Source organism: Hemitrygon akajei, chromosome 8 (genome assembly GCF_048418815.1).
Source record: "Hemitrygon akajei chromosome 8, sHemAka1.3, whole genome shotgun sequence".
NCBI classification, from domain to species: domain Eukaryota; kingdom Metazoa; phylum Chordata; class Chondrichthyes; order Myliobatiformes; family Dasyatidae; genus Hemitrygon; species Hemitrygon akajei.
In genome coordinates this window covers 38107850-38125928 of record NC_133131.1, presented here as the reverse complement: position 1 = coordinate 38125928, position 18079 = coordinate 38107850, and the positions used below count along the sequence as shown (strand labels likewise).

The following is an 18079-nucleotide window of genomic DNA, read 5'->3' as shown; positions in this document are numbered from 1 at the left end:
GACAAAATATAGATAAAGATAAACACAAGGAAGTCTGCAGACTTTCAAAATCCAAAGCAGCACACACAAACTGCTGGAGGAACTCAGCAGGTCAGGCAGCATCTAGGGAAATGAATAAACAGTCGACGTTTCGGGCCGAGAACCTTCTTCAGGACTGAGAAGGCAGGGGAAGATGCCAGAATAAAAAGGTGGGGGGTGGGGGGTAGATAAAGATGCCTGTTTAAATATTCATGATCCCATACAACAGAAAATAACTTAACTTCAGTTTTTAAGGTAATTGATTGTGTTGTAGGACTAAAAATCAGGAAAGGGGATACAAGGGCTTCAGCTGTGTCCAAATCTCACCTCAGATTCCTCTTCCTTTTTGACCATATCTCTTTGCAGGTGTTCCAGTGCAGACTTGGGGCTATGTCTCTCCAGGTAAGCAGCTGTGGAGACAGGAAGTAAATCCAGTCAGAAGATCACAGCAGTAAATATAATCCTTGCACAAAGAAACATCACCAACTCGGAGTTCCATTTCTGCAGAGTTCTGTTATCTCACTAGATTGGGAACAAATGTATGAATTCACCAGGTGACAGTTTGACCACTTTGAAAGATTAAGAATCATTACCACCTGAAAGGTCACGATGATAATCCTTCATCTAATAAATCTCCAAAGTTGACTATTTAGTCTTTTCCTAGATGCTGCCTGACCTACTGAGTTTCGTGTTTTGCTCCAAACTATATCATTAGATTTCATTTGACAATCATTAGTGAAGACTGAGGATGTGTGATTCAGCAAAGGAGATGGGTAACTAAAAAAATAACAGTGCCAAGAGGTAAGAATAGGGGTGGGATGAGGAATTATTGTCTGGTAACAGAAGCTCAGGGTGACTCTTGGGAAGAGTCCCACAACACACACAAAATACTGGAAAAACTCAGCAGGTCAGGCAGCATCTGTGGAAATGAATAAACAGTCGACATTTCAGGCCAGGACACTCCTTCAGGAGTGGTAAGGAAAGGGGAAGACGACAGAATAAGGTGGGAGAGGGGAAGGATGACTAGCTAGGAGGTAAGTGAAGCCAGGTGGTGTGAAAGGTAAAGGACTGCAGAAGAAGGAATTTGATAGGAGAGGAGCGTGTACCATAGGAGAAAGGGAAGAAGGAGGGGCACTGGGGGAGGTGATAGGCAGGTGAAGTGAAGAGGTGAGAGGCCAGAGTGGGGAATGGAAGACAGAAGGGGGAGGGAAAAACCCAAAATTGATGTTCATACCATCAAGTTGGATGCTATCTAGACGGAACATGAGGCATTGCTCCTCCACCCTAGAAGTGGCCTTATCGTGGCAAAGGATGAGGCCATGGACTGACATGTTGGAATAGGAATTAAAATGGTTGGCCTCAAGGAAATTCCATTTTTTGTGGATGGCCAAACTGCATTTGGTTTCTTGAATGTAGAGGGACCACATTGTGAACTCCAAATCCTCGAAGCAGAAGCGATTTGGCATCTTACCTGGAAAGACTGACTGAGTTACTGGGAAAGGAAAAGGTGAAAGGGCAGGCAGTGAAGAGCTAGTGGCCTGTCACTCTAATTCACCATCCCAATCTCACTCTGGCCTTTTGCCCGTGGACTTCTGCACTGTTTCAATAAATGCCAATGCAAGCATGAGAAACAACACTTCCCTTTTACTTGTCCAGGCGTTTTGCACCCTGCGTGACTCAATGCTGAATTCTCCAATCCCAAAGAACAGAAAATCTGCAGATGCTGGAAATCCAAGCAACACACACAAAATGCTGGAGGAACTCAGCAGGCCAGGCAGCATCTATGAAAAAAACTTCAGTTTACGTTTTGGGCGAAGGGTCTCAACTGTACTCTTTTCCACAGATGCTGCCTGGCCTGCTGAGTTCCTCCAGCATCTTGTGTGTGTTGCTGAATTCTCCAACTTTAGGTAATTCTTTGTTTCTTACTCTTTGTATCAGTACTGGCAGCCTTTCCCGCCATTGTTGTTTCCTCTTTATCTTTCATTTCTATAATCTATTACACAGAGTTTAACACATCGGCAACTCGCTGAGCGAAGGAGCTGATTAACCTTTAATGAAACACATTATTTCACCCTATCAGAGAATTTCCCTTTGTCCCATCCACTGCCCTTCCTTACTTTCTCTGCCTAACATGCTTTTCCAGTCCTGATGACGGGTCTCGGCCCGAAACGTCAACTGTACTCTTTTCCACAGATGCTGCCTGGCCTGCTGAGTTCCTCCAGCATTTTGTGTGTGTTGCTCTGGATTTTCTCGTGTTTATATTTCTCTCTTCCTCAGCCTGGTGAAGGGTCTCACACCCGAAATGTTAAGTTTCTCTTTCCATAGAGGCCACCTGACCTGCAGAGTTTTTGTTCCAGCTCATTTCAGATTACCAGGGTGTGTAGCTTGTCCAAAACCGCTCGTGTTCAGTGTATGCAGGTGAGGGAGAGGCTGTAACTGGCAACTCTTCAGCACTTGAAACCTTCCACCAGTACATGCATGAATAAGCTGACAAGTTCTCAATGCCCGTAGCCTTTTCAGTGCCCGTTTCTTTTGGACAAATGAACCTCTAAACTGTCAATTTATCGCCAAGGTCTGAGCTGTGAACCCATTTAAGAACAATAAACTGCCTATCACTTATGCAGTCCTCATCCCTGTGAAAGATGGTGGTGTGTAACAACTGAAGCAGACAACTGGTTAACACAGAGGAAGGAAGCAGAACAAACCAACAGCACTGAATATATTCACTATTATATCAATGACGTGTTACTGATGGAAAGGCTAAAAATTAACCAGTCAATGCTTCTTCACACCTTGAAATATAGGGGGAAAGCTGCAAGAACATTGCAACACACACAAAATGCTGGAGGGACTCAGCTGGCCAGGCAGCATCTATGGAAAAGAGTATCGTCAACGCTCCGAGCCAAGGCCCTTCAGCAGTCCTGCTGCCTGGCCTGCTGAGTTCCTCCAGCATTTTGTGTGTGTTGCTTGGATTTCCAGCATCTGCAGATCTTCGCCTTTTTGCGACTGAATTACTACACTGCAGAGTCTCTTCCAGGGATGCAAACCCTAAAGAAGTTTAAATCTTCCCTTCGAAGGGAGTTCAGTGGAACCCTCTCTCACCGTTCTCCCTCTGTGATCCCTGCTGCCCTCCAGTCCTGCTGAAGGGTCTCGGCCCACAATGTTGACTGTACTCTTTTCCACAGATGCTGCCTGGCCTGCTGAGTTCCTCCAGCGTTTTGTGTGTGTTGCTTGGATTTCCAGCATCTGTACATTTACTCTTGCTTGCAAAAACATTGCTTTTGAATTGCACCTTCTGTTATTACATATGCAAAATTTAGGCAAAGTGCATACAAAGTCCCAGAAATTAATTATTAAACAAGTTCTACTGGAATGGTTTACACTTGGAGTAACAGGATGTAGGCTTGAAGAGATTCCATTGGTACCCTGACACTGGTTGAAGTAGAATATAGTTTGTGTTAACAAATTTCATGACATATGTTGGTGATATTAAAACCTGATTCTAATGTGTCGAATCCTGTATACAGTTTATGGGAAGATTATAACTGTATGATTGTAGGATTAGCGTGATTTCAGATGCCACACAAAATCCCAGGCTTGCTTTCCTTGGAAAAGAAGGCCTCATTGTGACTCAGATTGTTTGAAATTTTGAAAAATTGATGAAGGGGAATTATTCCCAAGAGCAAATGGTCAAACCCCAATGGACTGGCTTAAACAAAGGAAATTTGAGGAGGGATACAGGAACGCATTCACCAAAAGGTTTGATAATTAAAATCAACATGCCTGCTGCACCATCCAATTCTCTGATATTAAATCCTCAGCATCTATTCCTTCCACACTATCTGCTCCTTCCACTGCTCTAAACTGATAACTAGTGACATCATGTTCTTGATATTCCTGATTAAGAAATTATCCTTTCTCTCCTTTCCTTCTACTCGACCATCAGCATTCATTTTTTAAAAATCTAACTTAGCAGATGGCAAAGCATTTTAACTATTTGAAGAGACTTTTAGAAACATGGCCATTCCAAAAGTGAGTGCTGAATCTGCAGAACAGAATGAGTTTATCATCAGCCTGCAGTCCCTGAACAGCTCTGCAAGCCTGATGCCCTGTACCCCATGATTACAGCTGGGACCGGAGCAGATGGGAATAACTATAAAGTGGGAGACAATAATGAGGAGATAATGAGGATATGTTTGTGCCGTCGCTCTGTAATGCACCGGGGAAATTCCACGAAGTGCCCGCAAAATGAGCACCACCATGATTACCATCTGCTTCTCCGACCTCACCCATCTGCTGCACGGCACCCTCCGTGCACCCCGTGTAACCTCTACTGTCACGTGTTCTTGTTCCAACAAGCTTCGGATGTCTCTCCACGCCAGACAATCAAATCAGCACAGGCTCGATGCCAGTGTCAGGGCTCCCCTCTTGGCTCCAGGGCAACCATATGGAGCTAGGCAGCCCTCAGCCTTGTTTCAGAGAATTGCTCTGGGTTTCAGGCAGGTTTCAGGAATTGCTCTGGGTTTCAGGCAGGTTTCAGGAATTGCTCTGGGTCCCTTTAATTGATTACAGGACGGTCAATGAATATGCATGCCCAACCAACAAAAGAAGAAACCAGAAGATACAATTCCAACAGCTATTGGACGGTACCGTGACACAACAAACTGCCACACAGCTCCAGTGAGCAGGGTTCAATCCTGACCTTGTGTGCTACCTGGGTGGTGTCTCACATCCCAAAGGTATGTAGTCTGGTAAGTTGACTGGGCTCCGTAAATTCCCCTTTTAGGTAGAATTAAGGAGTTGAAATTAATGATAGTGTGGGAACAAATAGAGAAACCAAGAGATATAGAGGATTAGTAAAGGTAGATGTTTGGTCAGCATAGATGGTGGGTTGAAAAGCCTATTTTTGTGTCGTATGATTATGTGCACAGTGGAAATGTGGTGTTTATATACCTGCCTAAGTGGAACAGTGGCTACATTCGTGGTTTGGTAAAAAAGCAGTAATGGTGCCTTATCCATTTAACAGTGAAAATACCATTATGTTAATGGAATAAAAATCAAGATGTCTAGACCTGTAATACAGGACCTTCAATTCAAACCTTAACCTTTGTATTCAGATAATTTGAATTTGTACGTAGAACAGTACAGCAGAGTACAGGCCCTATTCCCCACATTTTTGTGCTGACCCATGCAAGTCTACGCCTTGATCAATCTAATTCCATGATCAATCTAGCCTTCCTACACAATTCAGAATCCTCCATTTTTCTTGCATCCATGAGTTTATCTCAGTTTCCCCCCACCAAAAGTCCCTATTATATCACCCTGAGCAATCATCCACACACAACAGTGAGTTCCTTGTAAAAAAAACCTACCTCTGATAACTCTCCTAAACTTCCCTCTATTCACATTAAATAGGACGTCACCCGGTATTGGCCATTGGTGCCCCAGATAAAGTTACTGGAGTTCCACTCTGTTCATGCCTCTCATAATCCTATAGACGTCTTTCAAGTTGTCTTTCATCGTCCTTCACTCCAGAGAGAAAAGTTCTAGCTCAGCCAACCTGTCCTCATAATACATGCTCTCTAATTCAGGCAGCATCTTGGTAAATCTTGTCTTCACCCTCTCTAAAGTTACCACAAACTTCCTAAAATGTGGCAACCAGAATCAAACAAAATATTCGAAGTGAGATCTAACCAGAGTTTTACAAAGCTGCAGAATCCATCACGTGACTAATGAAAGGTCAGCACATCATACACCTTCTTAGCCACCCTATTAACTTGCACAGCAACTTGCATGATCTATGGATTGCACCCCCAGATCCCCTGTTCCTCCACACTACCAAGAATTCTGCTATTATCCTTGTACTCTGCCCTCAAGTTTGATTCTCCAAATTGTATCATTTTACACTCTTACAGATTGACCTCCATCACAACTTCTCTACTCAACTCTACATCCTGTCTACATCTCATTGCAAAATATGACGGCCTTCTATAACATCCACAACACCACTAGCCTTCGCGTCACCTCTAAATTTGATAACCCACCCTTCCACTTCCTCATCCAGGTCATTGATAACAACCACAAAAGGAAGCAGAACAGATCCTGACAGAACACCACTACACTGCAACCTCCCAGCAGAACACGCTCCATGCACGACCACACTCTGCCTTCTATGGGCATCCAATTCAGAATCCACCAACCTAAGTTTCCATGGCAAGGTTTTCTGGATGAGCTGCCATGAAAAACCTTGTCAAACTGATACTAAAATCCATATGCAGCACACCTACTGCTCCACCTTCATCAATTTGTTTTGTCACCTCCTTGAAAAATTAAATTAGCCTCATGAGGCATGACCTGCCCCTCACAAAGCTATGCTGACTATCCCCAAAAAGTCTATGCCTCTCCAAGTGCTCGCAAATCTTTCCCCCAAGAATCCTCTCCAACAGTTTGACTACTGATGATGGAAGGCCTACTGATGTATTATTCCTAGGATTGTATCTTTACCTTTCTTGTATAATGGTACAACATTTGCCATCCTCCGCTCCTGGTACCACTCATGTGGCCAGAAAGGGCAATCATTGTCAACTCCCCAGCAATCTCTTCCCTTGCTTCCTGTAGTAATCTGTAGTACATCCTGTCCGTCTCTGGAAACATATCTATCCTAAAGTTTTTCAGAAGCTCCACATGACCTCTTTCTTAACCTAAACTTGCTCTAGAACATTTATCTGTTCTACGCTATTCAAAGTTCCTCTCCTTGAACACCTCCCCTATCTCCAAGCACCTATCCTTCTCTATCCATGAGTGGTCCTACCCTCATTCTAGTGATCCTCCTGTTTTTCATGCACGTGTAGAATGCCTTGGGGTTTTTTTTAACCCTACTCACCAATGCCTTCTCATATCCACTTCTGTGGATGTGTGCTGTGTCATATGTCACAGGTGTTCATGGTCTTTGACCATAATTGTTCTCAGCAAATTTTTCTGTGGAAATGGTTTGCCATTGCCTTCTTCCAGGCAGTGTCTTTACAAGAAAGGTGACCCCAGTCATTATCAATACTCTTCAGAGATTATCTGCCTGGCGTCAGTGGTTGCACAACCAGAACTTCTGATACGCACCAGCTACTCGTACAACCATCCGTCACCTGCTCCCATGGCTTCATATGACCCCATTGGGTGGGTGGGGGAGGGAGAGAGCTAAGCAGGTGCTAACGGAGGGAAGAAGCGCTTTACATCTCCTTTAGTAGAGAGCTATCTCCACCCTGCCACCCAATGTCCGGGAAATGGAAGAGATGCGGGAGAGGACAACATCAGTAGCGGAGGAAGGGAAACCTCGTTCTTTGAAGGAGGATAATAGCTTTAATATCATGGAAAGGAATGCCTCATCCTGGGAACATACACAGAGGAGACAAAGGAAGTATGGAAAAGAAATGGCATTTTTTTCCAGGTGACAGGGTGCAAAGCAGTACAGTCAAGATAGTTGTGTGAAATTGTACTGGAGGTGTCATTGAGCAGTTCAAGGTGGTGGTTGTTTCCAAATGGGATTAGGCAGTTCTCGACACTGTTCATATGCATGCCAATGTCAATCCTCCACTGCATTCTGTGCCACATAAGGATACTAGCAATGTGCACAGCCCAATTTCTTTCTGCAGCTGAATCACAGCCAAGATTTACAACCTGTGTGTTTAGTGAGGATTTTCACTCTATAAAAAACCTGTATGATTTCAAGCAATACCTCTGGGGCATTTTAGGATATTATTGTTTCAACTGAGTTCTATTTAATAAAAAATCAACTTCTGATGAAACATTGTTGTTCCTTTCCACACCTTGTGGCATATCTTCCCATTTCTTAAGCATTTGTCTGTGTTTTATGAGGCCGAGTTGCTAGCTCGACACTCAACCCAGCACGGACACAAGGAGCCGGCTGGATTCGATCCCGGGACCACTCGGAGTCCGATGCGGAGACCACTACACCACCAGTCAGCAAAACATAACTGACCTGGAATATTAGCCTTGTTCCTCTTTCTACAGACCTGTGCACCTCCAGCATTAAATGTTTCATTTCAGGTGTGATACGTAGAGGACGAGTAGGCAGAACACTTCAATATGTCTTGTCTCAAGTACGTGGATGAACAAATACAGGACAAGGCTAATTTGTATCTCATATGGTGCAATGAGATCTGATTAATTAATAGCTGTGGTTAAGGGACTCTGGGGAACAGCAAATGAAAATATAATGGAATTTTATATTGAGCATGGGAATAATCTGAAAGTAGACCAAACAAAGTAAATTCTGTAGATATGGTGGGTATGTTGGCTAAAATAGATTGGACAATTACATTAGAAATTTTAATAACTAAAGAAATTGCAACTATTTAAATAAATAACATGTAATTTGGAACAAATACTCATTAAAGAATAAAAAAAGCCATGGTCAAACAATAATCTAAATCTGTCTCTAACTTTATATAACTAAAGGAAGAGTCTTATATTGGTGTACTAATAAAGTTAGAGCTTTGGGAGAGTTTTGCAATTCAAAGAAGAGTGATTGATATATTGATAAACACTGGAAATAGAATTAGAGGAAATCACAAGATACAAAACAGATGGTAAAAGTATCCTGACATGTAAAAAGAGATAAGTTAAATATCTCTTACTATCTTTCTTTTCGGTTAGTCCTGACGAAGGGTCTCGGCCCGAAACGTTGACAGCGCTTCTCCCTATAGATGCTGCCTAGCCTGCTGTGTTCTACCAGCATTTTGTGTGTGTTGTTGTTTGAATTTCCAGCATCTGCAGATTTCCTCGTGTTTGTAAGTTAAATATGGGTCCCTTAAACATGGAGAGGAGAAATACAATGGGAAATAAGGAACTGGGAGAAATGATAACGATATCTTATTGTCTACAGAATAAGTAAGAACATTGGTATTGTGCTCAAGATTTTAAAGTATTAAGTGGAACACATTTATTCCAAAAAGAACAGAGAAAACGCAGGCTCAATGCTAGAATCTCTTGTGAATGTTGTACTAAAGCACCTGAGAGAAACTAGATTGATAAGGCAGTGAACAAGGTTAGCCCAATTTGTCACATGTACATCGAAATGCATCGGTTGTGTTACATCAGATCAGCTGGGAGCAGCCTGAAAGAGTTGCCACACTTCTGCTGCCAAAATAGCATGCCCACAACTTACTAATCCTCACCGTGTATCTTGGGAACGTGGGAAGAAACTGGAGTACCCGGAGAAAACTCACATGGTGTCGGGGAAAACGTACAAACCCCTTACAGGCAGGAATCAAACCCCTACCATTCATTGCTGGCATGGTAAAACAACTGCACTAACTTCTACTCTATCACAAGGATTTACGAATGGGGATAAATGTTAAATAGGCCCATTTCCAGTTCTGAAGAAAGCTTATTAAACTGCAATGTCAACTCTCTCCACAGATTTAATACTATCATCCCCTCAAAACTAATTAATAAGCTTCAAGTCCTGGCCTCAATGCCTCCTTGTACAATTGGATCCTCAATTTCCTCACTTGCAGACGCCAGTCAGTTCAAATTGGCAAGAACATCTGCTCCACAATCCCCATCAGCATAGCTGCACCACAAGACTCTGTTCTTAGCCCACAGCTCTACTCACTTAATACTCATGATTATGAGGCTAAGCACTGCTCCAGTGTCATATTTAAGTTTGCTGATGACACCACTGGCGTTGGCCGAATCAAAGGTGGTGATGAATCAGCATACAGGAGGGAGACTGAAAATATGGATGAGTGTGCCATAACATTGTGGGCCGAAGGGCCTGTAATGAGCTGGTAGGTTTCTATGTTTCTATAACCTCTCACTCAATGTCAGCAAGATGAAGGAGCTGGTTACTGACTTCAGGAGGAGGAACCCAAAGGTCCATGAGCCAGGGGATCAGAAGAGGAGAGGTTCAGCAACTTTAAATTCCTTGCTGTAATCACCTCAGAGGACTTGTACTGGGTTCAGCACATAAGTGCCATTACGAAGAAAGTATGACAGCACCTCTACTTTCTTAGAAGTTTGCGATTCAGCATGTCATCTAAAACTTTAACAAACTTCTATAGATGTGTGGTGGAGAGTATATTGGGCGGTTGAGTCCGGCCTGGAATGGAAACACCAATGCCCTAGAATGGAAAATCTTACAAAAAATAGCGGACGTGGACCAGTCCATCACAGGTAAAGCCCTCCGACCACTGAACACCTCTACAAGCAGCACTGTCACAGGAAAGCAGCAACCACACTCAAGGACCCCACCATCCAGGCCAAGCTCTCCTCACTGCTGCCATCAGGAAGAAGGCACAGGAGCCTCAGCAACCACACTGCCAGGTTCAGCAACAGTTATTACCCCTCAACCATCAGGCCCTTGAACTAGGGAGGGTAACTTCACTCGCCTCATCACTGAACTGTTCCCACAACCTATGGACTCACTTTCAAGGACTCTTCGTCTCATGTTCTCGATATTTATTGCTTATTTATTATCGTTACTTTTGTATTTGCCCAGTTTGCTGTCTTTTGCATACTGGTTGTTTGTCTGTCCTGTTGGGTACTGTCTATCACTGATTCTATTGTGTTTCTTGTATTTACTGTTTATGCCCACAGGAAAATGAATCTCAGGGTTGTATATGGCGAAAGATAGGTACTTTGATAATAAATTTACTTTGAACTTTGTGAAGCTGCCTCACCTGCTGAGTATTTCCAGTATTTTAAATTTTAATTTCAGATTCCCAATATCTTTAAATCTTGCTTTCACCTACTTAGATAAAGAGGTGGGCATGAAAACTGCGGACAGAATATAACGTGTACGCAGTGGTGTCAAACTCATTTTAGGTCACGGGCCAGATTGAGCAAAATGCAGCTTCATGCGGGCCAGATCAGTCGGACGCGTGCGAACGCAGCTTTCGTTGCCTCCGTTTTTTCAGCCTGCTCTCATGTGTCTCAGTCTCTGCTATAACTACAAAGTGTTTCACTTTACAAATTCCGTTTCTTATGAAGAAGACTGCCGAATAAACACTAAAAACCCTGAAAACCTGGTACCTGAATAAACTCAGCATTAGCCATATCATACGCCATAGGCGCTTCGATTACTGGGGCCAGCTTTAATAGTAATTAGATATTATCTCGCGGGCCAAAGATAATTCCACCGTGGGCCGGATTTGGCCCACGGGCCTTGAGTTTGACATATATGAACTACAGGATTATCCACATGGATTGAATTTTTAAAATTATTACTGAAGGAGAGTGAGAAGAAAATGTTGTTACTCAGAGTGATGGATAGGAATTGAAAATGTTATCATTATTGATCAGTAAGCATTGTCAAAGAGAATGGAGTTGGGTTTTATTGATATTGTATTGGGATATAGTGCCAGATATTCCAATACAGTTTCACTATAGTATGTTTTAGTGAGACACAGTTATGAGATCACACACAAAGCAGTTATATATATTATTTTGGTATCTTTACCTATGGAAGGGGACTCTTTCCTTATTGATAACTTAATCAAGGATCACAAGGCTAACTTCTGGGTCAACGGGCAAGTTTTTGAGACAAGGATTATGAGGAACAGGGAGCTGAGGCCAAAATTAGTATAGTCATTATGTTTTTAAATAGTGGCACAAGCTCCTGGAGCTCTAAGTACCCTTGTGAGACCAGGCCTGGAATATAAAGAACAGGTCTGGTCTCCTTAACCAAGGAAGGGAAGGCTAACGGTGGGGGAGTGTAATAATGGCTCACCAGATCGATTCCTGGTACCTGTGGGTTTGGCAAAATGATCACTGATCTCATCAAAACCATAAAATATTATGGGGTTTGACGAGATTGATGCAGGGCTAATGTTTCTCCCCGGCTGGAAAGTCTAGACTCAGAGGTTGCAGTCTCCGAATAAAGGGTCACCCATTTAGGACTGAAATAAGAAGAAATTTCTTCTGTCAGTGGGTATTGAACATTTGAAACCCTCTACCAGAGAGTGCTCCAGAGGCAGACAGACATCAATGGGATTTTAAAAATAAAATGCACCTGGGGATGTGGTGTCAGTGCAGGAAAATGACACTGAGGTAAAAGATCAACTATAGTCGTACTGAGCAACAGAACAGTCATGTGCAGCTAGTGTTCCTGTTTTGGCACACACGAAACGCCAGAGGAACTGAACATGTCAGGCAGCATCTATGGAGGTGAATACAGTAAACAGTCGACGTTTTGGGTCGAGACCCTTCTTCAGGACTGAGAGGGAAGCAAGAGGAAGGTGAGAAGAGGTAAAAGGCCAGAGTGGGGAATGGAGGAAGAAGGGAGGGAAGGGGCAATTTTTTTTAAACCGGAAAGAGAAATCGATATTCATGCCATCAGGTTGGAGGATACCCAAGTGGAATATAAGATGTTGCTCCTCCACCATGAGGGTGACTTCATCTTGACACAAGAGGGGGGACCATGGACCAACATGTTAGAACGGGAATGAGAATCGGAATTAAAATGTTAGGTCACTGGAAAGTTTCATTCATGGTGGGTGGAGCAGAGATGCTCGACGGAGCGGTCCCCCAATTTATGACAGGTCTCAGCAACGTTGAGTAGGCTGCATCAGGAGCACTGGATACGGCAGATGACCCCAGCAGATTGGCAGGTGAAGTGTTGCCTCGCCTGGAAGGACTGTTTAAGGCCCTGAATGGAGGTGAGGGAGGAGGTGAGTGGGCAGGTACAGCACATTGGTTGATTTCAGGGGTAAGTGTGGGGAGGGACAAACGGACAAGAAACTCATGCGGGGGGGGTGGGTGATCCCTGAAGAAAGTGGGGGGGGGAGGTAATGATATGTTTTGTGGTGGGATCCCTTTGTTCCTGTTGTCTTTTTGAGGATAGAATGAATAGACTTGATTGACTACAGCGGCTGGATTACAGAAAAATGTGAAGTGATCTAATTAACATACAAATTGTTAGGGGCAAGGCACTTAACTTCTGGGAGAGTGTTTACCTCAACCGGGGGAACCAGGATTTATGGTCTGAGAATAATCAGCCATCTGATGAAGAAATGTCATCCCCGAAGAGGATCGTGAACCACTGAGAGTAACGCACAGAGGGCTGTGGATTTTCAGTCATCAAGTATACTAAAGGCAGGTCTGTAGATCTTTGGATACTAAGGGAACCAAAGCAAGGAAATAATGCAGGAAGATATTTAAGGTAGGAGAGCAGACATGTCCTCATACGATAGCGGAGCAGGTTCAAAAGGGTGAATGCAGCTTATTTCTAATGTCATGACATACGAGCACTACTTCAATTCTGAACTCTTGAGTGTCCTTCGCCTTGAAGCTAGACACACCAAGCTGGCTGAAGTTTAAAATCGCAGTGGTGGACGTGTCTAATGAAGCGATACTGAAAAAGAGAAAAGACAAAAATGGATGGATGAAATTCTGGATCTAATGAAAGAGAGAGAGAAAATCACCCCAAAGAACAGCATCAAGTATAAAATTCTGGACCAAGAAATCAAGTGAAAATGTAGGAACGAAAGAACCATGGAGAATGTGAAGGGATCGAGAAACGGAACAATTCTGGCGATATGTACGAGGTGAGGATGCTCACAGGTGCTAATTCTTGTATTTCTTGTCGGTGTTTGAAGGCAAAAGAGGGATTGATACACATGGAAAAAGCAGGTATACTGGCTAGAATGCATTGTCAACTTGTCTGAAGATACGAGAAGAGAGAAGTCAGTAAGACGAAAGAGCCGATTGTTGGCTTCAGGAAGGGTAGGACGAAGAAACACATACCAATCCTCATAGAGGGATCAGAAGTGGAGAGAGTGAGCAGTTTCAAGTTCCTGAGTTTCAATAGACAATAGACAATAGGTGCAGAAGTAGACCATTTGGCCCTTCGAGCCTGCACCGCCATTTTGAGATCATGGCTGATCATCTACTATCAATACCCGGTTCCTGCCTTGTCCCCATATCCCTTGATTCCCCTATCCATAAGATACCTATCTAGCTCCTTCTTGAAAGCATCCAGAGAATTGGCCTCCACTGCCTTCCGAGGCAGTGCATTCCAGACCCCCACAACTCTCTGGGAGACGAAGTTTTTCCTTAACTCTGTCCTAAATGACCTACCCCTTATTCTCAAACCATGCCCTCTGGTACTGGACTCTCCCAGCATCTGGAACATATTTCCTGCCTCTATCTTGTCCAATCCCTTAATAATCTTATATGTTGCAATCAGATCCCCTCTCAATCTCCTTAATTCCAGCGTGTACAAGCCCAGTCTCTCTAACCTCTCTGCGTAAGACAGTCCTGACATCCCAGGAATTAACCTTGTGAATCTACGCTGCACTTCCTCTACAGCCAGGATGTCCTTCCTTAACCCTGGAGACCAAAACTGTACACAATACTCCAGGTGTGGTCTCACCAGGGCCCTGTACAAATGCAAGAGGATTTCCTTGCTCTTGTACTCAATTCCCTTTGTTTCGAGATCTCTGAGGATCTACCCTGGTCCCAACATATGGATGCAGCTATAAAGAGGACAAGACAGTGTCTACTAGGAGACACTAGGACATTAGGAGACATTAGTCATTAGGAGTTTGAAGAGATTTGGTATATCAACAAAAACACTCAAAAACTTTTATAGATATACCGTGGAGAGTATTCTGACAGGTTGCATCACTATCTGGTATGGGGGGGGGGGGGGCTACTGCACAGGACCGAAAGAAGCTGCAGAGGGTTGTAAATTTTGTCGTCTCCATCTTGGGTACTAATCTACAAAGTATCTAGGACATCTTCAGGGAACGGTGTCTCAGAAAGGCAGCGTCCATTATTAAGGACCTCCAGCACCCAGCACATGCCCTTTTCTCACTGTTACCATCAGGTAGGAGGTACAGAAGCCTGAAGGCGCACACTCAGCGATTCAGGAACAGCTTCTTCCCCTCTGCCATCAGATTCCATAAGATCATAAGATATAGGAGCAGAGGTAAGCCATTCGGCCCATTGAGTCTGCTCTGCCATTCAATCATGTGCTGATCCAATTCTTCCAGTCATCCCCACTCCCCTGCCCTCTCCCTATACCCCTTGATGCCCTGGCTAATCAAAAACCAACCTATCTCTGCCTTAAATGCACCCAATAACTTGGGTGTATTTGGATTCCTGAATGGACTTTGAACCCTTGGACACTACCTCACGTTTTTAATATGTATTATTTCTGCTTTCTGCACAATTTTTAATCTATTCAATGTATGCATACTGTAATTGATTTACTTATTTATTTATTTTCTAGATTATGTATTGCATTGAACTGCTGCTGCTAATTTAACAAACTTCACGACACATGCTGGTGATAATAAACCTGATTCTGATTAAGAACGTGGTTGGACCACCGATTATGAAATCAGAAGTTAAAGTAGTAGTGGGGAACATGAAAATGAATAAGACATTACGACCAGATGGCATGGCTACAGAAATGATTCAAGTGCTGAAAGATTTCAGGATTGAATGATTGACAGATTTACTGAATGAAATATATGATAAAGGGGAAATACCTGAGAAAATGAACAAGTCGTTAATTATTGCACTGGCTAAGGAACCTAAAGCAATTGAAGGCGAGTTACATCGCACAACTAGTTTCATGAGTCACATTGTGAAAGTTGCACTATGAATCATCACAATGAGAGCAAGAAACAACATGAAACCAGAGATCGCGCGAGAGCAGTGCAGCTTCACCGAAGATAGGAAACATGAAATGCGATCTTCTTCCTTCAAATGATTTGTGAGCACGCCATAGAGGTCCAGAATGACCTAAACCTATGTTTCCATCGATTATACCAAAGCCTTTGATAAAGTGAGCCATGAAGAGCTTGGACATTGATTCCTCAGCACTTGAAAATTGAATTGAAACATATCAGAACCATCAGAAATTTGTTCTGGGAACAAAGAGCAGGAATGAGAGCTGAAAATGAGACAAATGACTTTGTCCAGATTAAGAAGGGAGCCATACAGGGTTGCGTTCTCTCACCTAACCTATCCAATCTTTATAGCAAGGTTCTAAGAGAATTTAACAGCATTCCAGGCATGATAATTGGTGGATACAATTTGACCAACCTATGATATGCAGACAACACAGTGTTGATAGTTACTTCTAAAGAGAAGCTCCAAGAAATTCTAGGTACAGTCGTTGAAGAAAATCCAAAGAGAGGAGTGACCAAGAAGACCGAATGTATGGTTGTCACAAAGAAGAAATACAGAAATACAATCTTAAAGTGGGCAACAAAACAATTAAACAAACATGGAATTTCAATTACTCAGTGAGCACAATAACATTTGATGGTAGGGCTGATGTTGAAATTAGGAGGAAGATTGGGATTATTAAGTGCACGTTAGAACGTTTGAGCAAGAAACTAAAGAATAACAATTTCTCTGGGTACAAAACTCAGAACGTTGTGGTATGGTTCATTCCACACTAACATATGGAAGCAAATATTGGAGAATGTCAAAGCAAGTCGAAGGAAAGCTTGAAGCTGCAGAAATGTAGTTTTTGAGAAGAACGATGAAAATATCATGGAAAGGTAGAGTAACAAATGAGGAAGTGTTGTGAAAAGTTGGAGTAAGAGAGCTGATATCCTCAATCAGGAAACAGCAGCTGGAATTTCTGGGGCATGTACTGAGGAAAGAGAAGCTTGACAGGAAAAATTGATGGCAGAAAAAGTTGTGATCAACAGCACATGACATTCATGAGTTACATCAAGGGATGGACAGGCAGAAGTTTTGAAGAGCTTATTAGAACTTCTCAGATTGAGACACATGGAAGACCACGATCGCCCACGTCGTATGACATGGCACCAAACAAATGAATGAATGTGTGTCCTTATTTTAATGACTCCAATATTAGCAGCTGTGAATTTTAGATACTATGGTCCCAAGTTCTGGAATACCCCACCCTCTCTAAATCTCTCCCCCTTCTCATTCCCCATTTGAGATATGGCTGGAAACTTGCCAAAATATCACGTGTTCGCGTGTAACTTTTTGTTTTAAAATACTCCTATTATGTGCAATGTGATGTTTTGGCACTATAAAGGTGCTAAGTCAACAGAGAACGATACAGTTTGGGGACAGGTTCCTTGATTTACAATGCCTGTGCCAAACGTGCTAATCTAACCCTATATGCCTGCACAATGCCTGTGCTCCTCCACTTCCTGCTTGTTCATGTGCCTGTTCAAATAACTCTCAAATGTTTCTATTGTATGTGCTTCCACCACCTCAACTTCACAGCGTCTTATTTCTGGATCATGTCAGGCAGGAACAATGCGAATTCACAGCCCTATTAGTGCAAGACTACCTCGGTTCCACAGGAGACTCTGCTAGTGGCAAGCAGCTGACCTTCACTCAGTCTCATTCTGAAGCCTGTAGCTGATTCCTCCACTTCCCTCCTCAGAAAATGCTAAACATAGGCGGTTTATATATTTGGAAATGTGTTCTTCAGGATTTCAGGAGGAGGTAATTGAGGTATTTTCAGGTTGAAGTGTCCAGGGAGGGGCAGCACCTCTGGCAAAGAGGGCTTGTGTGTCCATTCCAGAGCAACTCACTCACCTTGATCCCCACCACTCAGCTCTCACCTGTGGCTCCAAGTACCTGTCTGCATGTGACAACACTACTTCAACAGGTGGGCTAAACCGGGTGAATGTAGCAGGCAGGCCTCATACCCCACCCAATTCCCCGCCGGTGAAATAGGGTTTATTCCTGTCCTAGCTGACGCTGTCAGCTCTGGTGGACTGGGCAGATGAGATCAACAAGATCCACCGACCAGGAAGGCGGTTCTGCAACGTTTTGTGCAGAGTGAAGGGTAAGACAAGGCACGGAAGAAGTCACGGTCATCCACTGGAACCACGGAAGACACCAGACTAACCGTACCAATGGACCCAGATATCCAAGGCCAACAGAGTGGAAATGTCCCAGCAGAACATCTTTTCCACTTTAAAAAACTCACCCGCACAGGTGTCCATCATTATGAAATGCAACAACCAATCAGATCAGGATTTCAGCAATATTAATATATGAAGGGCCATCTGATCATTCAGTCAGTGCTGACTCTATG

At 43.2% G+C, this 18079-nt stretch overlaps 1 protein-coding gene across 1 annotated transcript in view; it reads right to left on the bottom strand.

Moving 5' to 3' along the window:
• vps37d (VPS37D subunit of ESCRT-I) overlaps positions 1 to 18079 on the bottom strand; it is a 64315-nt gene that overhangs the window by 27493 nt on the left and 18743 nt on the right. Inside the window, exon 3 of the mRNA XM_073053638.1 lies at positions 346 to 428. Within this exon, the coding sequence (XP_072909739.1) occupies positions 346 to 428 (83 nt within the window). The remainder of the gene's footprint in view (positions 1 to 345; positions 429 to 18079) is intronic.